This window comes from Aquila chrysaetos, chromosome 5 (assembly GCF_900496995.4).
Source record: "Aquila chrysaetos chrysaetos chromosome 5, bAquChr1.4, whole genome shotgun sequence".
NCBI classification, from domain to species: domain Eukaryota; kingdom Metazoa; phylum Chordata; class Aves; order Accipitriformes; family Accipitridae; genus Aquila; species Aquila chrysaetos.
Genome location: NC_044008.1, coordinates 32798040 through 32823611, shown reverse-complemented (window position 1 = coordinate 32823611; position 25572 = coordinate 32798040). Strand labels below are relative to the sequence as shown.

At 42.6% G+C, this 25572-nt stretch overlaps 1 protein-coding gene across 3 annotated transcripts in view; it reads left to right on the top strand.

Moving 5' to 3' along the window:
• Positions 1–4953: 4953 nt before the first annotated feature.
• The window catches only part of GXYLT1 (glucoside xylosyltransferase 1), a 35601-nt gene continuing 14982 nt past the window's right edge, over positions 4954–25572 (top strand). Inside the window, exons 1-2 of one of the 3 annotated variants that reach the window (XM_030015632.1) lie at positions 4954–5273; positions 13506–13598. In XM_030015632.1, coding sequence (XP_029871492.1) covers positions 5083–5273; positions 13506–13598 — 284 coding nt within the window. In that variant the 5' untranslated portion in view covers positions 4954–5082. Of the gene's footprint in view, positions 5274–12656; positions 13403–13505; positions 13599–25572 lie in introns of those variants that run through there. The other 2 variants (XM_041123798.1, XM_030015633.1) reach the window with 2 other exon arrangements.

The window sequence follows — 25572 nt, the reverse complement described above, 5'->3', positions numbered from 1 at the left end:
TAAAGAAAAAGATAAAAAGAAAAGTCTCTTTATGCTCCTAGAAATTATTCTTTCTGCTTTTTTAATGTAGTAGAGCACTAAAAATTGTGCAAGTCTACATATATAGATGCATATTTATTTATTTAGGACATAGAAGTTGAACTTTCTTAAGAGGAGCAATACAAATATTTTGAGTCTCTACTGTTTAATAACTTCTACTTGTTCCTAGAGGATCCATTAAATAAATTTTGAAGTAAATTGTACTATTGATGAAATAATTGATTCAAATTAGAAGAAACTAGGCATTTTGCGAAGTATCACACCACTTTCCAAACTGCTTACAATGCAGTTCACTTAATTTTGTGTACTATTGTCCTCAGATGTGTATATTGCTGATACCAAGAGTAATTGCAAAATATTGTAAGCTCCTGCTTATAGTCTAAATAGGTTAAACGCACACTACAATGCAACGCAATGAGAGCTGAAAAGGGAAGGAATGGGAGAAGGCAATAATACATTGGTCATCAATAAAAACTGCTTTTGAGAATTTTTATTAACATTTTTATATGGGGGGGGGGGGGGCCAGATGTGGGGAAATATGAAGAGTAGATGCAATCAGAGTGGAAGGCAGTTGTACCAAACTAAACCCTTGTCTTAAAAATTAACTGGAAAGAAAAATGATGTCTGGCAGTGACAGGGAAGGGATGTTGCACCAAGAAGTCTGATGATACCATATGCACAACACATGGTAGTAAAGCAGTTTCCCCTTGCTTACCCAACCTTGGAACCTGTCATAGCAAAGTGTTGACACTGCAGGTTGTACGAAAGGGCACGTGAACATCAAAGAAAGTGTCTTTCCCTTTGAAAAACCCTTAACTGGTCTGCACACAAGGCAGCATTGACACAAATCTGTCAGCACAAAATCTTATTGCTTTGCCAACTTAACTAATGGTTCAACTTCCTGAAAGAACAAAACCAGAGGGAATGATACAAATGCATCTGATTAGGACTAGGTTTTTTAATTAGCAGAAAGTTGGAGTGGAAATTGATTTCTTTCTTTGTTCTCTCTGTTGCATGAGATAATCCCCTTCCATAATTGTGAATAATTCTTTTTTTTTTTAAGTTGATCTGATTTATCTCTTGATCTAATGAGTTGTTAGAATTTTGGTTTCATCTTCTGGCACACAATAACTGCTCTTACGACCCTTGAACACACTTGCAGAAGTATAAGATGCTGATTCTTTGAAAAAATCAATTGTCCTAACTACTTATTTAACATTCATAGTTCGCTAAGATTACTGTTTTCTGGATTTCAGCTATTTTCTGGACATAGTAAATAGAATTGAATCCTAAAGATATAAAATTTACCATGGCTAATTAACTAAATTCCAGTCAAGAAAAGGATTTCAAGACTTAAAATTGGTAATAAATGGAGAGAACCTTGCATCTGATGTACCTTTTCATGTTTTAAGTTTATTAAAGAGTAGCAAACATCATAGCATAAAATGGTATATATTATTCATTAACTGTTTATGGTGAGTAATGAAGATACATAATTATTTCTCTCTAAAGAATTATAAAAGCTGAATTAGCTCGTTGGATACCACGTGATAGTGGTTTTTCTCAGTGATACAACCTACGTATGACATTTCAGTCACTCTTGCTTATCTTTGTTACTCACAAGGCCGAGTTTGTAGGAAGAAGCATTTTATCTTTTATCAGACCAACCGATAGTTAGATTAAATGGACAGATCTTGCAGTGTGAAAAAAGGCTTCTGTGAGTGCAAGTTTATCTGGTTTTTTTCTCCCCAATAGCATCAGATACCTTAACAAAAGATACTAACTTTCTCTCTGACCTTGCTTCAGTTATATTTTTAGAGCACTGCAGATACATTCTCACTTATTAATTATTCAGGTATTATTGGACAGCACTGAATGAAGAGAATCCTGTAAATTCCTATTTGGGAAATGGTATGATTGAAAATCCAGAAAAAAAAAATATTTTCTCCCTCTGTCATCTCTCTTCAGCACTCCTTATTTCTTCCTTTCTCATCTAAGAAGATACTTTCTTCTTCTGAAGCATGAAAGCATTATTGCTGCCCAGCTGCCACATTCATTCTTGGTCCCTCTAGAGCACCCTTCAGACCTCGTTTTCCCTGACTGGAACACTCCTCAATACAAAAGGCAAGTGTCACACCTCAGTAGGGACTAACTGGTCTTCACTTTTGTGCTCACTGCCAGTAAATACTCCATTGTAGCTCTCCACTCTGACTCCCGTATTGCTATGTTACTTATTCCCTGCCATATGGGCTTAATAGTATATGTAAGCGCCTGTGAAGTGGGACAGTGAGTGAATTCATGACACAGGCCAGCAGGCAGATATGCAGGGAGCAACGAGCCAGGTTTTGAGCACAAACAGATTCAGGAAAGCTGAGCAGCGGGTTCATCTGTTGTGGCAGAAAGCACAGAGGAACAGAAAACAGAGGGGCAGAAAGCCCAGCTAAGACTCTGAGTGGCGCTTTCGGAGCTGGTTCTTCCTGTGGTACGTGCCAGCACGTGCATCTCACTAATATAAATTTCCCTTGCTTCATTAAGCAATTTTTTTCCAGAGAGTCCTTTTCACAAATCCTCCCCTATTTCATCTATGACTCTCCCATCATCACCCTGCCATCTTTGGCCCCAAATTCTCATCGTCCCTAGTTCTTTACTTCTCTTGGATTCTACTTCTTTTCTCAGTCCCAATTTCCCTGCTTGTATCTCTTAGTAATCATCCCGGTATCTGCACTGCAAGCGTAGCTGAGTATCCAGTATTTTCTGAGGGTCACTTTTTCTCCTCACTTCTCCTTTTGTTTTGAGGAAGAGGTGATGAACAATTCTGGCCAGACAATTTTGGCATTGCTTTTCTTCCAGCTACTAGAATTGCCAGCTGGCATTCTGCTTTTCCCCTTCTGTTAAACACAGCCAGGAGCAGCAGTAAGCTACAGCTCAGGTTTTACGGGCATTCACATATGACATACACCCTCGGGCTCCAGAATCTACATCAGAACTATTTTTTTAAGCTTTATTGTAAATCATATTGGCATTTTTCTTAAAATGCAGGGTTCTGAATTAACGCGATTAAGTGGGGATATTATCGCTTATTTTAAAAAAAGGATGTTTCCAGTCTGTAGAGAAAATGTGAGCCAAATGCATTGTAAGGACGAAAACCAAAGCAGAATTATTTCAAATTTGCCCCCTTTTTTTTTTTTTAAACCAGCGTGAGGAGCTGAGGGAGAAGCACCGACTGATGGCTTTAAAACACTTGGTTGGCATCAGTGGGTTAGGCTGTTAGGCCTTTGCTCAGCAGACTGGGCCGGAGAGAGGGGATGTGGTACTACTGTATTGGATTCAGCTGAAACCCAACCAACATTCCCCCCGTCCAGCGGGACGCACATCCATTATTTCTTCTCCCCACCGCCCCGCTTCCCAGACCTGCTTCTTGTTCTCCAGAAGCAGGACTGGGGGTGAGCCAAGACGAGCCTCTCTTTGCTGGCGACCGCGGACGGATCCTTCAGGCCCAGTTCACCCAGCTTCTCTGTCCCCAGGCCCAGCTGGGACCCTGCTCCCCCCGGGCCGGGGTGCTGCGCAGCCGCCTGCCCTCCGAGGCCGGAGGAGGAGGGAAGGGGGCTGGAGTCCCCGAGGATCTGCACGCTCAGGTGGGTGTCTCTGGAGGGAGAAAGGACGCCTGCGTAACCCCAGCTGCCTAACGAACGTGAGGGAATAGCCTTGTCGAGAGGCAGTTGGGAAGCTTTTCGACAATACCACAACGCAAACCTTGAGCGTGGGGGTGATACCGAAAAGCCGGTCGAAGAAACTCTCTAAGGCTCGTTTTGGAGTTTTAGAAAGCAGGCATTCTTCATTGCAGCGCTGGATGCACGGGGGATAGTTCCACCTAGCGTGCATGCCACAGCTTTAGCACTAACAGGTTCTATAGAATAACTAATTGCATATTAATCAGATTAGTATACATATACATAAAAATAATTGCAACTGATTATCTTAGTACCGCCTACATCTGATCATGCGCCATGAAGGATCCATTTGAGTCGAAGGGGCTGCTTTTGTGACCACCGGCCCATTTGAAGTTCTTGCTGGCTGTCCTTGAAGTCTTTGTTCTTGTCCTTGTTCTTTGATCTTGAAGCTTAACGCAGCTTCAATCACACGTGGTCGGTTTCAACATTGTTCTCATCTAGCGCACAGGAACATCTAGTCATAGGAGCAAAGAACTGCAAAACTTGGGAGTAACTACCTGTAACTAGTTAATTGCTTGGCTATACTTTTGTCTATTGTTTCAATCATAGTGTTGGTATAAGATTTCTAGTAAGTATTTACCAAATCTTACTTTTACAGTCACCTAGGAGCAAACCAGTTTCCACGGCTGGTACAAAATATTAAAACCGTCAAAATATTTGGACGTACCATACAGAATGTATGGAAATATGCTATCAGGGGAAAGAAAATGTCGTTTTCGGGGGGACCTTAGCGTCACTTTCGCCCTTGAGGAAGGCGAGGCGAGACAGGAGCCTGCGTGCTCGGCCTGCGGACCTCCAACTTGTCACGACCGGTGACCGCCTCTGCCCGGGACGTTTCTTCTCTCGACCCCGGCCCGCGGATGCGTGTTGCGGAGGCCTGAGGGGGCGGCGAGGCCAGGCTGACCACAGAGGCCCCGGTGGAGCCGAGCGGCTTCTCCCGGGGCCCTCCACAGGGCACCCCCGAGGGGAGCGAGAGCGGCGGCGGCTGCGCCCCCCGGGGCTCCCTGCCCGCCACCGTGGGGGAACCCATTAGCAGCGGTGAAAGGGGAACCTTTCGGTTTTATTCACGTTTGGGGCAATTAAACGGCGACCTGCAGCCGCCACTACGCTCCTGGCTTCCCGCCCAGCGCCTCAGGGCTCGGGCCCCGCCTTCTTCCCCTCCCGCTCGGCCCCGCCCCTCGCATGCCGGGGCTCGCGCCGCCGCCGCCGCCGGCGCCGCGTCCGTTGGGTCTCGCGCTGCCGGTTGGGCCCCGGCCGCCGCTTGGCGCCGGGGCCGGGTCCCGGGTCCCGGGTCCGGGTCGTGAGAGGGAGGATGCGGCGGTACGCGCGGATGGCGCTGCTCTGCCTGGGCTGCGGCGTCTGCTCGCTCCTCTACGGCTTCAGCCAGCTGGCCCTCTCGCTGGAGCAGGAACCCGGCCGGCAGCGGCAGGCCCCGGATCTCGCCGCTACCGGCGACCGAGCGGCGGCTGGGAGCGAGGGCCGAGGCCAGGCGGGGGCCGGCAGGTACGGGGCGGCGGGGCCGGGCGGGGGAGGAGGAGGAGGAGGAGAAGGCGGGCGGGCGGTGGGGTCCCGTTCCCCTCACACATTCCTGCGGCGGGGGCTGCTGGGGCGGAGGCGAGGCCGGGGAAGCGCCGTGGGAGGAGGGAGCGGCGGGGGGGGGGGGGGGGGGGGGTGGTGTGGCCGTGCGCTCCGGCTACCGGCGGTCAGAGGTTGAAAAGGCCTTAAAAAAAAAAAAAACCCAAAAAGAAAAGTTTAACGAAGCGGTGTTGCAGGCCTGGCCGGTGGCCGAAGCCGGTGCCCGCGGTTCTGACGTGAGGAGCGGAGGGAAGCGGTGCGGGCTGCCGTCGGCCCGTCTTCAGAGCGGCCTGCCTCCCCCTTGCAGCAGGGTAGACGAGGCGAGGAGGGTGCGTTTCCCTCTGCAGAGCTGAGGTGCTCTCAGGGTGCTACTCCGGCCCGCAGCTCGATAGCTTTACGATCTTCAAATACAACCGTATTTAAGCAAAAACGCTCACGACGGGGCATTCTAATAAAGCCAGTCTTCCCCCAGTGAGCTGTGAGGTCAGTCCCACAGTTAAAGGGGAGCAGAGCCGAGCAGCTCATGCTCTTGCCTAGCTGCGCGTTTCTGTTGCCCACCTCCTGTATGTGGTCAAGCGGCGAGTGAGATTATGGAAGGAAAAATAGTGGTTTCCCTTTAGGTTGTGGTTTTGTGATCCTGTTCACCTATGGAGAGGAGGAGTGACAAGAAATGGGTTACTAAAGCTGGAGGATAAATTAGGACCAGGCCTTTCTGGGCCAGCCTACCTCTAACTCTGCTTAGATCCCACAGGAGTTGAAAGCAATGTCAGTTTGATGGTTTGGTGACTGTCCCTCCTCCCCAGCGCTGCACACACTCACTCCTTACGCTGCCGCTGCTCCTCTGATCACACCAGCGAGTTGATCTGGCACGCTGACCAGCCTGGAAACTACCTAGTTTTTAGCCAGCTCAACGCTCTGAATTGGCTCATCGTGGAATTGTGAAAGTGTTGGTGCTGGTGCAAAGGAGTTATGGAGGACGGCAGGATGACAGAAGCTATGACTTAATCATCTTAAAATGTCATGAAACAGCATTCTGAGTTGCTAGGGGTGGAGTCAGCTGAAATGTGAAACCCAGCTTTTGCCTGGCATAACTACTTCAGGGAGTGTTTTCCCCCCAGCTTTGCTTTAGTTCGGGTTAATACAGATTATGACCTGAAAAAACGTGGGGATGCTTTTTCCTCACTTCTAGTTCACGATTAAAAACTCATTGTGAGAAGCTGAAATCTAGTTCTAAAGAACATAACTGGAATAGAAGAGTTAAAGGTAACAGTTTTACGTAAGATTTCATTGGTTTAATAACCAATGTTTATTTTAAACGCTGTACTTTTTTTCGTTTTTAGTACTTGCACTAAAGTGTCGTTTTTAAGTCGAAGATAGTGGTGGGGGAGAACCCTAACAAGGTACAGGAAGCTTCTTGTTTGCTGGGGTGAGGTGGAATGAGGTGGAAATCTGCCCTGTGTTGCAATGTGGAAAAGCTTTACAAACTGAGAAAGTTATTTTCCAAAGGTCTTAAGTGCTGTAAATAATTCCTTGTGCATACAGTTTCATGGGGGCTTATCTGCTTGCAAAATCGGTGTCTGTTTGACACCCACGTGGGAATTCTTTACCTATAAACTGCTGTCAAACTGAAGGCTCAGGATGAGCATCGCCCTGTTGTAAATTACTGAAGTTTTGTATGCCGTTTGTACAAACGGCATGTACAAAACTCGGGTGCGAGTCAGTCCATTAGAACAGTCCCTAAAAGGCTTTTGTTTAAGGAAAAGTAATGTCCTGTGGCAGTTAAGAAATGCCCCACTGAATGTTCCTTCAGATGCATGTTTCAATTATTCTCAAGTATTAGATCTTGTTACATTCACCTGTGTAACTGATGCACGCATCTTGGTGAATGTATTGGTGTTTTTCAGTTTTTATACTTCCGCTGCTTTTTTAGTGGAGACTGAGCATGACAGCCACATGGCTGTTTTATGCCTGCTTCTGACTATCTTGTGATGGTGTAATATCTTAAAGGCTTCATTATAGAGTAAATAGTGTTCAGATAACCTTCTAATCCTTCTTGAAGTTTAACATTTTGCATGCATTAATAATAATGGGTTGCTTCAGCTGTTTTCACTGATAGCTTTAAAATACAGTTTGGCAAAGCAAATGTAACTGCTGTCTGAAGGCATTTACACACTCAGCAGTGATTTCCCCTTCTCTTTAGCCAAGAAGGGTTTTCTTTGCCTGAATAATCTAGTTTAGTATATGATGCAAGGGCAGAAAGAGCGCAATCATACTGTGTAATGGCAGGGAGGGAAGTCGAGATTTCTGGTAGTTTTCAGAAGCATGCAAACACGAAAACTGCAAGCTTTGGATAAAGCTGAAGCGTACCACACCTGGAAGAATTTTGCAATAGTAATGACGCTTTTAAGTAGAAATCTTTAATTAAAAAGGAAGTACCATATTGAAACTAGAATTACAGGTTGAGGCAAGATCCACCAATAAACATAGTAATTCAGGGAAGCTTGTTGGGTAATCACTTCGGTAAGGAGTTGTTTGTTTCAAAGGCTACAGTAGCCTGAGGAACAAGATGACTAGAAACTAAATGCTTGTATCTTGAAACTTGATATAAATAGCTGAAAAACATTTCAAGAGTTTATTAGCTAAATCCTAAGGTTGGGTTTTAGCTGTGAGGAAAGAGTAACGTTGAAGGTAAATTGTCCTCCCGATTATTCATTCCAGTGAGGAAAGTAGTAATGACTAGTCGGTAGTGTCATATATGACAGCTAAATGAACAATAGATCTGAACTTGAAAAAAAAATATCGAAGCGTCTATTTGCAGAAGATACAAAGTCAGTCAAAAGCCAGTATATGTAGTCAGCCTTTTTTCCTTTGCCAGCATGATTTATGGATGAGGAAGGTGGCTGTGAAAAAATGAAAAAAAACATGGCGTGAATAAATGCATATTTGCTACATGTATGTTATTTAATAGTGCTCTAATAGGCTGCCTGTGGAGTATCCTTTCAAGTCAGTCTTTCTCCACATGCTTTCATCAGTTAATTAGCAGACTGAGCTTATGAAAAGTGAATCTTCAGTCAATTTTATCAGTATCGCCACTTCAATTAGGCAGATAATGTTCATCTTTCTATTCGGGTCCAAAAAAAATGCTATCCTAATGGCAAGTTTGAGAAGTAGAGCAGGAATCAGTCTGTCGTCAGTTCCGTGAATTCGGTGAGGTCAATGAATTTGACCCTATTAACATGAAACGTGTTTCCATTACGCTGTAGTTCAGCATTTTCGTGCAGCCAGCCATACTGTTTTGTTATGGGTGACGCTGATACCTGACTGTATCTGTCTCTTGCTCTCTAACTATCCTGGTAAAGGGAGAGTTAAATGATTTGTAGTGCATGGAAAAGTGTAGCAAGTATACCCACAGCTTAGACAGCAGAGGAGGGTGGTTGTAACAGGTAGTTTGTTCTTTCCTTGCGCTGTACACAGCTGTTTTCATCTGTGTCAGAACGTAACCAGCAGTTTCACCAGTATGATTCTCAGCTACTCTTGTGCCTTAAGAAATTGGTCTAGAAACTGTCTAAGCATTTCAAAATATGAGTAAAACTTAAAAGGATGAAACATTGAACAATTTGAAATTGAAACTGTTTTTAAAAAAAAAATCTGCTGAATTTGTCAAGCAGTTGACCAGCAAATGTTATTTTACATAGAAATGTTGTAAATTAATGAAACATTATCAAGATTTTTCCGGGTAAAAAGTTGGTCCTGTGTCAGACATTTAACATTACATCTGCTGTCCGCTATGTAATAAACCCATTGCTTCTCTGACAGAATATGTTATAACAAATTTGTGATATTGCTGCAAGTGTTCAGGAAAAGCTATTCGGAAGAATCAGAAATTCTCAGTGCATTTGGGAGTTGATTGAGCGTCTCTTCCCAAATTTTTCCTCCTGTGATTATGAGCAGGAAGGAACTAAAAAATGTGTCCTTCCTGTTTTGCTGCACATTGTGGGTTATGCTGTAGGAGAGACACCAGTCTGTCTCTGTTAGTTCATCCTTGCAGTTGATTAGACTTCGGTTGTTAATGCAATACTGACAGGAAGGCAATAGTCATGACTGCAGCCATCACCATTTGGACATACTGCTAAATTTGCTCTGCAGTTACTTTATACTACTGTGCTGTAGCATAAAAGATGCCACATGGACACATGGAAAAGTATGCTTGAAAACTCTGATCTCCATTAATAGTAAGCCCACCAGTGCGCTTGACAAAAGGACTGGGTTTTTTACCACTGATCGTTGGGGGATTCCTTATGGTTAAAACTTGACTTGCCTGAGCACAGGGCCTCAGTCTTCATGAATGTGACTTGGGTGTTGCTGTGTATTTTGCACACAAATTTAAAATTGTCCTTGAATTCTGGAAAGTATTCTTCTTTCCAGGTCACAGTGTAGACACCTTTGCTATCTCTGCAAGACTAAAATTTTTACTGTCCAGTGGTGTTGAAGCTAAATTACCTGATAAAGGTAATTATGAAATAGCTGGTTGCCTAAGGGAGAGATACTTTAAACTGGCAAACCGATCTTTGAGAATGCTTGTCTGTGATGCCAGTGATCTTTAAAACTTTATATTTCTTTGTTTTTATATTTTTGACAGTGGTTGGTGTTAGGAGTTGTCCAAGCCAGTAGTGTGATGGAGGTGAGGCTGCTGCAGCCCCATGTCTCTGGGTCCAGACAGTAGCAAAGCTGAGCATTTATTCCCAATGGGCACATATGCCCCCAGTGCGTACGTACATGGCTGGCCACAGCGATCTAGCACAGAGAAAACAGCGCTTCCACAACCACAAGCAACACAAGTGGCCTGATCCTGTTCCCTTCTCTGGCTGATCAGGGTGAAAGGCTTTTAGTGGAAAATATATTAAATGTATACGGTGTGGATCCCTCCAGTAACTGGCCTTAGGCACTCGGTCTATCCAGGAATTGACTCCTGATCCTCTGCTCTCCACTGTTGCTGGCCTGGGCATGTAAACCCACGAGGCTTGTAGCCCCAATTCAGTTGCTGGTACTCGGACCCTCCTGGACATGCACACACGTGTGCACAGACAAATACGCTATGGATCCTTCCAGACCTATGGCCTTAACATTAGCCAACACGCAAACCCCAGGGCCTCTCTGGTGGTTGGCATAGACCTTCTGGTCCTTCCAGTAGCCATCCCTCAGACCCTGTGGCTAGCTTAAGAGAGAGGTTCTTTCAGTAGCTCAGACCCCCTGGTCTCTGCAGAGTCTGGCCCAGCCTTACAGCATGTCTGATATACCTGGCTCCCAAGCCTCTTCTCTACTTGTGGGCTAGTCTGGCTTGATACTTGCTAGTGATTATGTGCACCAACACGCACACCCACACGCTGTTTGCACGCACGTCTCCCCAGTTTCTGGCACTGCAGGCTCTGCGGCCACCTTTTCATTTGCTGGCGCTTTGACCTCTGTGCACGCACATGCGCATGGAATGGAGCACCCTGTCACCCAGGAAAACAGAAATCGAGTTCAGTAAGGAAGCTGGCGATCAGGCATGCAACATGGCCGGTCGTACTGACTGGCAACCTGTCTACATGTGACTGGACCCTCTTCTTTCTGTTTTCACATTCTCGTTCCTCCGCAGTCCACCTTGATCCCACAGCGAGCCCCACACCCCTGCAGGCAGTAACCCCCGTAGGCAGTCGGTAAGGTGGTCTGGAGAGCCTCCTCAGTTGTCTCATCTGGTGGATCTTCTGGCTGGCCCATGGGCTGACTGCTCTCCTGCACTGGGGCTGGGTCAGGGTGCTCCATGTCCCTGGGTTAGATTGCTGGGTTTCCTTCACCTGACATTGTTTTCTGCTTTCTATTTGTGGAGGCTGGCCTTTAATCACATAACCTATAATAGATGTGAGCAAAATATCCCTCCCTAATGCTGAAGGCAACTATTCCTGTCTGACTAGTAACCTTGCTCAGGTAACAATGACTGTGCCTGTTTGATGAACAGATAATACAGTGCATCTCCCTAGTTTTGTAAAGCACTTGATGTGGCACTTATTTGTAGTCTAAGCTTTCCTTTTTTTTTCCAAGTAAAATAAAGTTTTCAAGTAAAAAAAAAAAAAAAAGAAAATCTTCATGAGTGGCATTTTGAATGATCTTATTGTGAGTAACAGGAAGAAAATGCTGTCCAGTGATTCCAGTCTCTTTATCCTTTGTATGCAAAAGCTTTACGGAATATGGTAGCATATGGTCAGTTGAGAGACACTGCTGTTGGCAGGAAAAAAAGTCTTAACATTAGGTAAATTACATACGTATGTATCCTAGTAACATTTTTGTTTCAAACGTGAAATTTATGAATCAAATCCAAGGCTGGCAACCTTCTCATCGTGCTAAATGGGATATTGGAAAGGCCTAATGTGTCGGAGAAATGACGTGGGCATTAATTCAAGCTTGCCTCTTGCCTTGGTAGTCTGGATAAGATAGTAGCACAAAGCAGCTGAGAAGACACAGCTTTCGATGGTGGGAAGAGGAAACCCCTGTAATAATAATAATAAGATAATAATCTTCCAAACCAGAAAACTGTTTTTGAGAGATAGTCTATTAATTTATCCTAAAAGTAATGAGAGGCAGTTACTTCAAAAAGGTACACAGTGGAGATTGTAAAGATTGTTCTTCAGATAAGGGTAAGGTCTTAATGTGCCTTGAAGTTTTTAAGACACTTCAAAAGCTGCAAAGATTAATGTAAGAAAGAATCTGGCAGAGAGAACTTGTAGTTTTGTACCATTTACTTTCCCCAGAGGAATGCAGGTATCCCGGTCACAACGTACAATATCCTTTTTTGTGCCTGGATATTTATTGGTGGAGACTGTTCTTAAGTAATGGGATAGAATTACTTGAATAATTCTTGCAAACACATGTATCTACAGGATACGAGGATTTCCTGTGATCTCTGCCAAAGAACTGCTCCACCCCCCCCCCCCCCCCCAACACTTAGCGAAGCTTTGTGAAAACACTCTGTTTATCAGGTCATATTTCTCAAGTGTTGAAAAAAGGAGAAATTATACAGCTTGCCATTTTCGATGCTACATTAATCTATTAAATCTGGTATTTGCAAAACATTGGCCCTTACGGATACCAGATAACCCTACCAAGATGACGCTGATTCATTTCAAATTTGCAAAGCCAACTTCCAGTAGAGTTCTGAGCTGTAGTCCTTAAATACCTTTTCATTATGAAGCTTTTGTGGGGGTTTTCTTCTTGCACATGTCTTTCGTTCACAGATACCGACTTTCAAGGGAGGATAAACACTATTGGCATTGTGTCAGCAGGGCAGGAAGAGAGAGCAGAGGAGGTCACACAAGAGTATACCCTTTGCTTTGCAATATTATACTTGCTTATTTAAGGTTTTAAATCTCGATGTTGATTTCCTCACCAGAACCTTTGAAAATACACTTCTGTTGCTCTTTTTAAATATTTCCTATATTATTGTTGCATAAAATGTAGTGGTAGACTAGTAAAACCTGCTTTTTTTAGTTGTTAGTGTAGCACAAGTCAATAAATTATTAGTCTTGTCATTGGTATGGAGAAGCAAAACTTGCCAGATGTGGTGATTATTTCTGTATGACATTAACTTTTTGTAATGAAACAATGGAATTCATTGGTGCTGCAAAACCCTGTTTTTTGTTAAAAATCAGCTTTGCAGGTGTGCACTGAATAGAGTCGTGGATGAATAGGGATTGTGTTTAAATGGACAATGTAGCTTTGAAAATGAAATGTTCTACTTGTTCTTCTGCTTGAAGTAGACAAAGGCATTGTAAAGGCGAAGGAGTTCTTTCCAGCAGTTAAGTGTTGCCATTCACTGATTACCTATGGACTTACACTAAGCCAAGAACATAGAATGATCCTCAAAAATCGCAGCCCCTCTGTTTTTCTCACTCTGAAAATACATGGAGAAGAAAGGCTAAAGGATGGGGACTGTTCTTCCTTAAAATGATTCTTTTGGTTGGCACCTAATACTTCATCTTTTGTGTTATCAAAGTTCCATGACATAGCCAGTCTTCTGCCAGGTAATTAACTATTCAAGTTGTGTTTGAGCTAGAAAATGATCCATTTAACTTTGCCATAAAATCAGTAACATTTATATAGGTTATTTTTGTCTTATCCTGTTAGGTGTAAGAATTTGTCTGTATCTTTCTGGAATTCCTATTGGATGCTGCCCTCTGATGTTTGTGGAATGAACTGCTTTTGGGAAGCTGCTTTTAGGTAGGATCTATTATTAAATAGTACTTTATTGTTTGATTGCAGACAGGTGTAGCTGATAAGTATTTTTGGCTAGTTAGCAAGGTGACAAAGCAAAATATTTTGATTGCTTCACATGCATTTCACCTGCTTATATTATGGTTGCCTTTAGCTGGGCTTTCTCCTGTTCTATTATGTTTGTAGACTCAAGTGTTATTACAAAGAGTAGATTTTTTCAGTTATGTTGCTTCATTAAATAGAGACTTGCTAAGATTGGTAAAAAGTCTATCTGAATATAGTCTGAAAAGTTACTGATGAATTAATTATTTTTGATAAATAAAACTTGCTGCACAGTAATACCCGTGATGTAACTTGCAATAAAAACTGGCAGATATGTTTGATATTTAAGTTTGGAGTTTTTTTATTCAAGTTACATGTTTTACAGAATTTGAGGAGGGTACTTCATCCAAAAGCACTGAAACAACCATTTTAGAATGTGCTTTAAGATACAGTGTGTTAAAGCATAGACTGCATCCTTAAAGTTGCATCTTTAACAGTAAGTTTAAATGTTTTGATGTGGTTGTTCAGATGCTTTAGGCTGTCAGATTATGGAAGTAGCTTGAAAGGAAATGGAAGAAGCCTTAAGCTACTTGATAGATACGTTCTCTGACCTGCGTAGTTCTCTTCAGTATGTAACTAAAGTTGTAAGTCAATTTTTTGTATATTTAAAATTTTAGTGATCATCCTTTGATATGGTTATCTCTTCCTCTTAGTCTGAAGCTTGAATATTTCTAGGGAAGCAAAAGAAAAAAGTTTAGCTTCACAAGACACAATGTATTTTTGAAATTTATGATTGTGGGAAAGGTTTTACATCGGTCCTCTGTTCCTCTGCTTGTGTGCTGTCAGTGCTTTTTAAGCTCATCAGTTGCCAAGAAGTTACTTAAAGAGATGGGTTAGATTGATTTTTAGTCTGTTAGTGAACTGCACCTGTAATTTGGGAATGCTGAGTCTTTTTCGCTGCCCCCTTGGTAGCCAGTGTGTCAATCCACAGGGATTCATCTGACTTTCCCTTTGGCAGATTTAGCTGTCTGAATGAACTCAATTCACTTTTTTTTTTTTTTTTTTTTTTTACTTAAAGATTAGCTTTTGGGAGTTTAACTTTATGAAGTTTAGCACAGGGGGGTAACCAAATGTCAGTGCCGTTGTGGCGGAGGGTGCAGGGGCTTAGCCTATGCTTAGTGGAAGGACAGGATGTGACCCTAAGTTTCGTTCATCCATGGACATCTGAGCCAGTCTAACAGTTTTGTAGTGCTGAGAGAGGCGAGGATCTTGCTGTCTTCTGACCCCAGTGACCATGATGATGTCCATGAACAATACAAGGTAATGCACTAAAACAGCAGAAAACTTCCTTACTGGATTTTCTGCCAGGCTTAAGGGAAGTGGGACCTTGGAACCAGAAGTGGAGAAACCCCATGCAGTTCTTTTGCACGTACCTTAAGCTGTAACTTGTATTATTGTATTAAGAATGCTGTATGCGGCTGTGAAGACAAGTCAGTTGAAGTACGCATTGATTATGACGTTACTGGGCGAGTGCAATTTCTTTTATGGTGAAACAATTGTCATGGTGAACTCCTAATATTTGCAGAATTTCGTGTTTATACATTTTGAAACTGAAAGAAAAAAAGCTGCTTAAATATGTAAAGGGGATGTGGTGTTCAGATTAATAATTTCAGATTGAGTTTGATTATTTTATCAATATATTACTATTAAATTAATCTCCATATGTTGTGCTGACTCTGGTGCTTGTTGAATTCCTCAGTGAGATGCTCAACTTCAGAAAGGTCCCCCTTGCCCCCCCCAAACTTTATTTATTGCTTGCTCTGTTTAGTAAGTTCAGTTGGTTTCAGAGAGGTGCAGTGAGTTTGTGTAAGAGAAGAGGTGGGGAAGATGGTAGAGGGAAGGAGAAAGTGCTCCCTCTTTGGATAGCAGCAAGCAATTACAGTAGCTCAGCATCTGAACCAGCTGCCTATGCCTCATTTCCTTCTATGTGCTGGAATGACACAGAAGATAGTTGCAGTTCGGTTTCAGCTTTGGATAGGAGTTAGAATTTTGTTTAACTCTCAAACAAAATAGTGCATTATAGAAGCTGAAGGGTCTAGACCTTTGATAGCATCTTATGCTTCAAACGCGATACGTGGTAGTTGTTCTCAAGTTTGCAGTTAGATTTTTGGAGGAAGAGGAATGAACTTAATTCCATGCAAGTTTATTAACTACACCAAATGACGTCTAGCATTCTTGTTTTCTGAGGTTGTATGTGCAGGGCCGCTTCAAGATTCTTCATGAAGATAAAGCCTCTTGAAAGCTTTTTCTGCAAAGAGGCAACATTGTGGTTCTAAACTGGGTATCTTTTGAAATAGAAAGGATTGAGAATTCTACCATAGTGTCTTATTCCAAATAATTTGATCCTGGGTTGACTAAGCCTTTGTGTTCTTGTTAAGTGCAGTTGTGGTAGTGAGGTGCAGAATAAAGGTGGACTCTGAAGAGACTGGGATAGGGAGAGGGATACGAGAAAAACCTAAGAGTTACATATCTGATTGAAATCTTAGGATAGCTAACTCCACTGCCTATAGTTGTGCTAACAAAATAATGGGAATTCCAATGAGTTTGCTTTTAATAGAAATGGCAGAGTCTGGTCATTGAACTGCACTAATACTTATCTTGAATCTTCTATTTGGCCTGGTTTAATCCATAAAAAGAGAACGACACTATTTATCCAGATCATAAATCAGTTTGTGAATGGAGATTCTGGTGTTCTATTCTTGCTGTTTCAATAAACAAACCAAATGAGTTTGTTCAGAGGAGCAGGTCATATAGCCAGAATTTCTTTGCCCATAGTAGATTCATAAAATTTATCTCAATGTTAGAATGTCTGCTTTCCCTTTACCAGTGAAGTTTTTCAAGCATTGGAAGGTAGTCCTTCAGCTTTTGGATTTTTAAGTCTTTCGTTTTCTCTCTGTTCCTAGCTTGAAATTCCAGTCTCTTTTTTCTCCTGGATATCAGAACCTTAGGGATTTGTTTATCCATGAGAGAAAGAACTTGGCATAGACATTTTTGAAATGCAGCTTGCTACGTCATTTCCTCTGAGTGGCTGTAAGTGTGTAAAGTGTGAAGTGGCAACTAATGTTCTGTGTATTTGTAAGACTCAAGTTAGCATAATAGAAGTGCTGGAGACTGTTGTGGTTTAAGCCCAGCTGCAACTAAGTCCCCCACAGCTGCTTTCTCACTCCTCTTCAGCAGGATGAGGAGAGAATCGTAAGAGTAAAAGCAAGAAACTTGTGGGTTGAGATAAAGACAGTTTAATAGGTAAAACAAAAGCTGTGCACGCAAGCAAAGCAAACCAAGGAATCCATTCCCCACTGCCCATGGGCAGGCAGGAGTTCAGCCATCCCCAGGACAGCAGGGCTCCATCACGCCCAACGGGGACTGGGGGAGACAAACGCCATCGCTCCCAACGTCCCCCCTTCCTTCTTCTTCCCCCAGCTCTATCTGCTGAGCACGACGTCCTACGGGCTGGGATCTCCCTTGGGTCAGTCGGGGTCGGCTGTCCCGGCTGTGTCCCCCCCCAACCCCTTATGCCCCCCCAGCCTCCTCGCTGGTGGGGTGGGGGGAGAAGCAGAAAAGCCCTTGGCTCTGGGTGAGCACTGCTCAGCAGTGATGGAAACATCCCTGGGTTATCAACACTGTTTCCAGCACAAATCCAAAGCATAGCCCCATACCAGCTGCTATGAAGAAAATTAACTGTATCCCAGCCAAAACCAGCACAGAGACCTATAGAGTAATCTGGAAATTTTTTAGGAGAGGTGTATATATAGACTTCAGTATGACTCATGCTATAGCTAATTCAACATCGTTTGAAATAGATGAGCTCTGAGCAATTGCTGATTCTAATAATGGATAATAAGGATCTTCCTTCTTTAAGTTAATCAGTGTAAGATCAATTGCCTATGCTGTATGTGGGAAGGATGTTGAAGCTATTCTGCCCTCACATTTTCTATCACCATTCTGATTATCAGCATTATTGAGACAGAAAGTCTTGTGTTGTGCTTTTGGTACAGAATATTTGTTAGCTTTTGCATTGATAGAGGAAGCATGAGATCACTTTTATATACCGTGGTATAGATTTTTATCAAAAATTTAAAAAATGCTGATAAAGATAACATGGCGCTCAGGTTTCGCATGATCTAGATGATGTGTATCTTTTCTAGTACACCTTTCAAGGTGCTCAGTGTCGTCTAGCTGGTATGGCTGCTTATTTCCTGCTGAGACTGATTAAGAAGAAATTCTTAGGGGTCATTACTATGGCTATCTGACCTGCCTGATTTCAGTTGTTGGACGTTGCTTCTAAGTGGGTTTTAAGTTGTGTTGCCTATTAAAAAATAAGTTTCACTATTTTTTGAGTATATAGAGGTCCCGGTGGTGTGGATATATTGAGATGAATTTTGACAGTCCTGAAAACAGGACTTCTCTAAACTAGCCAGCTCATTGGAGGACGGGCCTTTGAATCTTTATAGTCAATTTTTAAATGACTAATATATTGTAACTTCAAACCTAATCTACTACTTGAGTTTGTAATTGAATAGATGACATTTGGACATCATATGCATTGGTATCATTAGCATACTTTTACAAAATAAGCTCTGATTATGACCTATTTTTAATTCAGTGCAGTAGTAGAAAGTTAAGAAGCTGAACAAAACCTAAAATTTTCATCACCTTCAAATCCAGATAATTTCTGTAGTTACCTTGATCCTACTTCTAATAAGTGTGGGAATGTTTTAGCAGTTGCATTTTATTCAGTGTAGGTTTTGTTGCCTTCTCACCCTGCCTATTTGCTTTTCTTTTTCTGGTGACTAAAGGCTGCTGGGGAAGGCTCCTTAAGGATTGATTGAATTAGATCAAACACAAAGCATTAAAAGAAAAAAGGATGTGATAAGTAAGCCATCTGTATCGTATTTACCTATCTACTGTTTGTTTTTCTGAGGCACGTTGTGGTGCCAGGTTTGAAATAATACAGGTTGCTTATATTAAAATATTTTTGCCTGTATATTCTAACAAATATAATTTGCATTTTTCATGCTAATTGTCAAAAAACTTGTATGGGTAAAATATTGGCACTGATAATGTGGTTAGCTTTTTATATTGAAGAAGAAAACACATTTGCAGTAGGCTTCTGTTTGTTCTTTTTGTAAGTGTAAACAACTTTAATACAGCTGAGCCTGGCAACCTGGTCCATTTGGTTATAATATCAAGGAAAGTTAGTTCCTCTGTGGAAGGACTAAGAGTTTATTAAGCTACCTCGTTTAGGAAGCTGAATATTGCATGCTTCAGGTGCATTACAGACCATATGGAGAAAAGATCAAAGAAAAGCAAGGTTGTAGCTCTATCAGAACCAGTGTAGGAAAACTTGTTTTGATGTAGAATAATTTTAAAAATGTTTTTTGTAACCTACAAAATAATTCTTACATCCTTGTATTACCATTATGTAATACAGTGGTGGTCGTACATAAAAACTAGCAGGGCAAGTTAGGATGACAGCAGTTTTCTTAGAAAATGACAAATATTTTTACATTGTTCAAAACTCATGCAATTATACTAAAAGTGGTAACTCCTCAATGGGCCAGAGTAAAATTTGAAAGGACAACTGAGGTCAATTTATTGCTTCCGTTATTCATACCACTCTGTGCTCTCGGTATCTGGATGCTCATCTTTCCTTCCTTGGCTTCCCCAGGCGTGTTAAGGGAACAGGAGCGGACAGCTTGATTGCCAGTGAAGCTGGGCAGGGAGCTTCCTGTTGATCCCTAGGCGTGTTCTTAGTAGTACATCAACGGATGGGCAAAAGGAACTGTAGTGCACAAAGTTTGTAACAGAATTACGGGTGTCTGTGGTTCCTCCATGGCTTTCCATAATAACAGTGCCACTATACTTGAATGTGGCTTAAAAACAGGAGAAAAGTAAAATTGCCCTTGGTCACACTGACAGCTCTTTGAACAGTACCCAGGTCACAGTAGTTGCTGTAACACTGCGGCTGCTCTGGAAGGTTTGGAGCTTGGAAGGCGGCAGTGTGTGCGTGCAGCAGAAGCTGTTGTACGTGGCCTCAGTAAAGCAGGCTTAAGATTGGGACAGGCTTAATGATCACAAATTTGATGGAGCTGTACGCAGGGTTCCTTATGTCTATCTGGGTGTTCCTGAGAGTTTGGTACCCTCGCACCTGTGCTCTTAATGTGTTATGTAAGAATGAGAATAGGAGAACCCTACCTTAAACGTATGCAGGAGACCCCCAGCTGCAATACCTTGTGCCAAGTCTAGAGGGCAGAGCTAAGATTTTCATGGAGCTGATGAGTATTTTAGCGATGATATCATTTGGGTTTGGGGTTTTTCCCAAGTTCAGCTGGGATGCAGTGAAGGGTCTAGAAGAGTACAACCCATCAAAACATACCTCTGTAGCTTACTACCAAATTATTACTTCATAATTTTAATTGACCTAGAAATGCTAATTTAATATACAGTGTGTCATGGTACACATCTTTAAACATAAGGCAGTGTCTTGACAGACAGGCTCTGGAAAATCTTGTTGTAGCAGATTCACTAAGCATATCCAGCTATGTTCCTCTGTCAGAGGTTATTAACCCCACAGCAGAATTAATCAGTACAGAATGAAGGTCTACACTTCAACACAGAAATACTTCAGGGCAAGGCTTGTACCTGGCCTTATGCTGCTGATGAGCAGCATGTTTTAAAATACATGTTTTTGCTCTCACAGTGTCAAAGTGGATTGTTTTAAATGTGTTTTCTACACTCATGGGAGTAGGCATGGTGCTCTCTCTCAAGTGTTTTATTTCATTTATTTTTACTGTCCCTACCCACTCATATGTAATTAGTATCCTTAGACAAATGAAGTTCTCTTATTTGACCCTAAACACTCAAATCCTGTCATGGCTTCCTGCTCGGTATCTTCTATGGGATTACAGGTGCATTCTTTGTTCTTCCATTTTCATTACCGGAGTATTTTTTTCCCTGCAGGAGCTAGGACTCCCACATTGTTGAAGATTTCTTTTTCTTTAGAAATTAGGGCTGCCAAGTTCTCCTTGTTAGTCTGTCCAAAAGCCTTACTGAAATACAGTTTTATTTCACTCTATTGTTGCTTTTTCCAGCTTTGACACTAAGTTCGCCCACACCAAAACGTCAGGCTCCTAGTAATAAGAAGTGTGTATATAAAAATCTGCATTTGTATTTTTGTGTTTTCCACGTTGCCTCCGAACATTTTTTTGGAAAGTATCTCCTGTCATGCTTTAAGCCCAGCCGGCAACAAAGCACCACAAGGCTGCTTGCTCACTCCTTCCCCCCGGTGGGATACGAAGGACAGGGAGGGATCGCTCACCTATTATGGTCACGGGCAAAAAACTAGACTCAACTTGGGGAAAAAAAACAGAATCAATTTAATTTACTACCAATCAAATCAAAATAAGGATAATGAGAAGTAGAACCACATCTTACAACACCTTCCCCCCACCCCTCCCTCCTTCCCAGCTCAAGCCCACTCACAATTTTCTCTACCTTCTCATCCCCAGCAGCGCAGGGGGACGGGGAATGGGAGCTGGGGTCGGTTCCTCACCCGTTGTCTCTGCCGCTCCTTCCTCCTCAGGGGGAGGAGGACTCCTCACTCGTCCCCTGCTCCAGCGTGGGGTCCCTCCCACGGGAGACAGTCCTCCACGAACTGCTCTAGCGTGGGTCCCTTCCATGGGCTGCAGTCCTTCAGGCACAGACTGCTCCAGCGCGGGCTTTCCCATGGAGTCATGGCCATTTTGGGTGGCCTCCGCTCCCCCGCTCTCCTCCATGGGCTGGGGGGGGACAGCCTGCCGTCTCACCACAGGCTGCAGGGGCATCCCCTCCTCCTCCTCCTCCTTCACTGACCTCGGTATCCGCAGAGGGGTTCCTCTCATATTCCAATCCCTCGACTCGCTGGGGATTCCCCTTCTGAAATCTGTTCTCCCAGAGGCGCTATCGCCATCGCTGACGGGCTCGGCCTGGGCCAGCGGCGGGTCTGGCTTGGAGCTGGGGGAGCTTCCAGCAGCTTCTCACGGGAGCTGGCCCTGCAGCCCCTACCCTGCTACCAAAACTCCGCCATGCAAACACATAACATCTCCTCACTTTTGAAAGTGTCTTAACACTTTCAGAACCTGGATTTGAAGTTCGGTAAGGGTATTGCTGTGATACTCTAATACCAAACTTGCTCAGGTTCAGACAAGTTACAGTTCTTGTAAAATACATTTTGCTCACAGTCAACTCAGCTACTGAACTGCTAAAAAAAAATATGTGTATTGCTGAAAAATCTCGTGTCATCAGGTCATACCAGACCCAGGGCTGTCTAAATGAACAAGGTTTTCCTTTCCCTGTCTTCTGGTGAGGTGGTTGCATGACTAACTGCAGTGGAGAGCAGTGGAGGGAAGATGGGGAAAAGGGTTACAGAGGCCAGAAAATTCAAGAAGGAGAAGTAGAGAAGGGAGCAGTTGAGGGCGGATAATTTTGAAAGGACTTAGGGGAAGGACCAAAGTCATGTAGACATAATATTGAAGAAGGGAGTGAAGTAAGTCATGGCATAGATAACTGGCTCTGTGGGTGGGGTGTGTGTTAATATTGAAGGTGAGACTGCAGAGCTCAAGCTGATAAACTCTGCTGGACAACTTAAACTTCATGCTACTTCTAGCAGGACAAGGAGGAAAAAGTGATGAAAGATGCTGGCAGCAGAGGATTAGCATGAGAGTTTAAGTAGTTAGTGTCCCTGGATGAAGACGGGGCAGTGATTTCCCTCTGGGAGTGGAGAGGTGTATATGTAGGGAGAGGAGCAGCACTGGAGGCCTGGTTATTAAAAAAGGAGGCTGTGATTGCCAGTTGTCTGTGTGCAGGGAAGTCATATGCAGCTTATAATCGCTAAAGGGTGTCTCGTCATGGAGTCTGGATGAAGAACCACAATTCTGGAGTCTCATAACTTCTCCTGCTGTAATATGTCTTTATGTCTTATCCCCTTCTTAGCGGATAGTCCCCAGAGGGAATGGTGGCCTGTTCTTTCCAATGGCTTCTTGCTCCATCTGCTTCAGGGGTAAAGCTTTGTGTTGTGGACTTAACAGATCTGAGTCCAGCTGTTCCTCATACTGGGCAGCTGAAATTCAGTTGTTGTTAGCTTTTTCTAAATATTTTTTTGCCTTTACAAAAAATTACTTTTAAGCACAGATTTAAAAAATTGAACTAATGAAGTCAGAAACTCATAAAACTGAGATTGTGTGAACAAAGTGACTGTAAAAGCATTATAATATGATCGGTTTGGGTTTTTTTGTGTGGCTTGAAATGTTCTTTTATTCACAGATGTCGCTAGATGTAGAAATAATAAAATAGCCTTTAAATCTCAATGCGTTTTAGAGTTGCTTTGGCATAATTTTCATCATACCTTACTCATGGAAAGCCATGTGTTACATATGGTTCAGGAACTTGGCTTTCAGCTATGCAATTTGTGTAGGTTGTGCCCTTATTTATCACATGACCTTGCAATATCACTGTAGGCTTTCATGACTTCAGGGCTTAATTACTGTAATTCCCTTTTCAGTGGATTAGTGATGAGGCTAATCTGCTGCTTGCAGCTTGTTCAGACTGCAGCAGTGTACTTATTTGTGGGTTTCAGCTACCCTCATCATATTCGGCTTGCTTTGTGTTTTTTACATTAGCTACTTACTACACGGTGTAATGTTTAAATTAGCTTTATGTATAAAGGCCTGAATGGGCATGCCTCCGTTACATTTAAAGATTCTATTTTATAATTTTTTTTTCATGTTAACCTGAACTAATTTTCCAGGTTTTGCTGCAAGACTTATAAAAGGTTTCAGTCTGTGGATTAAATCGTCTGAATATAGATGTCTGCATATAGGTGTCTATGTCAAGTAGGTCTCAAGAGGTCATTAGAATTGAAAGAGTGTAGAGAATGATCCGGGTGACTAGCCGTTAAGTTGCTGAGAAGTAAATGTCTGGTGTTAACTGAGAAACACTTGGGTATCCTAGATGTCTCCTTGGGACTAGTAGATAGAACATGATCTTTGAGACACCCAGTCCTTTTGGACTAGCACCTGGAGGTCAGGTGGGATGTTCTAGCACTTATTAAATGTCACTATACCTATGTTAAAAAATTGAATCAAGCCCTTGGTATTTACTTTGAAATAAGATAAATTGCTGTCTATGCTCCATATCCTGCTCACTAGATCTCCATTGGCTTTAATGAGACTTTGGACACGATCTGTATGTCAGCATCTTCATTTAGATGTCCTATTTTGGATCTGAATCCTACCTATGAGGTCTTTCATCTATGTGATTTTTAATAATGCCCCAAACCTTGACTTAAGACTGACTGCATGTTCTAATTAAAATTTTATTGATCTTAAATCCCTGGGATGCTGGAGTTTTTTAGTTCCAAGGCATTAAACTCTTCCAAAACTCAGAAGGTTTTTTAAATGCAGCCATTATTTATGGCATTAAACTTCAGCAGTTTACAGTGATATCTTTGCTTATATTTTGCCTCATGGAACTCAAAATAACGTGTGTTGCTCTTCCATGTCTTAAAGAAAAAAAGGCATATTTGCGTAGTATCTTTTGTCAATTTAAAAGGAAACTTGTATGCATCTAAATGTTTTAGTTACATAAATTGGGTGGAGGTTATGTGCTAAGAATCACATCTGTTAATTTCTGTTTTGAAGTGTTTCTCCCTTTGGCAAGTTTCTAAGAATGGGTAGTATGTTTGCCAAGCATTTCTCTATTGTCACTAGTTTGGGAAAGTGTTTTCTAACTTAAGAATTTTTTTTGTCTGAATAACTTGGAATTAATCTTGTAATTTAAACCTTCAGATACTCTTAGTTCTATTAGCCCCCTTCTCCCATAGTCCATGCGAATAGCTGAAGTGCAGAGTATTGGTTTGAAGATTGGCTTTGAGTTGACGTATGTTTAAAACCCTTGAAAGCTTTTTTGATTAAATATATGAAATCCAACAGAACATGGTTTCAGGTTTAGTATGTCCACTGTGTTTGCCACCAAGCTAATGGTATTTACCCGATGATAATTTTAGCCTATTGTATTAAAATAATGAAATAACTTTTAAATGTACCCTGTTATCATGGTTTAACCCCAGACAGCAACTAAACACCACGCAGCCGCTTGCTGTCTTCACCTCCACCCGGTGGGGTGGGGGAGAGAATAGGGGAAAAAAAAGTAAAATGTGTGGGTTGAGGTGAGAACAGTTTAATAGGACAGAAAGGAAGAAAATAATAATGACAATAACAATAATAAAATGACAATAATAATAATAAAAGAATTGGAATATACAAAACAAGTGATGCACAATGCAATGGCTAACCACTCACCAACCTATGCCCAGTAAGTTCCCAAGCAGCGATCTCCCCAGGCTAACTCCCCCCCAGTTTATATACTGGGCATGACGTCACATGGTCTGGAATACCCCTTTGGCCAGTTTGGGTCAGCTGCCCTGGCTGTGTCCCCTCCCAGCTTCTTGTGCCCCTCCAGCCTTCTTGCTGGCTGGGCAGGAGAACCTGAGAAGTCCTTGACTTAGTCTAAACGCTGCTTAGCAGCAACTGAAAACATCAGTGTGTTTCAACATTCTTCTCATGCTAAATCCAAAACATAACACTATACCAGGTACTAGAAAGAAAATTAACTCAATCCCAGCCAAAACCAGGACACCTGTATAATACATACCAGGCACTTCTCACCATAACTGTTGGACAGCTGTCTTCAGGAAGAAAGGACTTTACAATCCCCACACCTTGCACTGGTTTCGCCCCAAGGACATGGGCAGTACATGCGGTCAGTGTACCTGAGGGATTTTCCAGAATCACTGGGAGCACCAGGACATCCCACAAGGCCATTTGAGCTGTTAGTTTCAGCC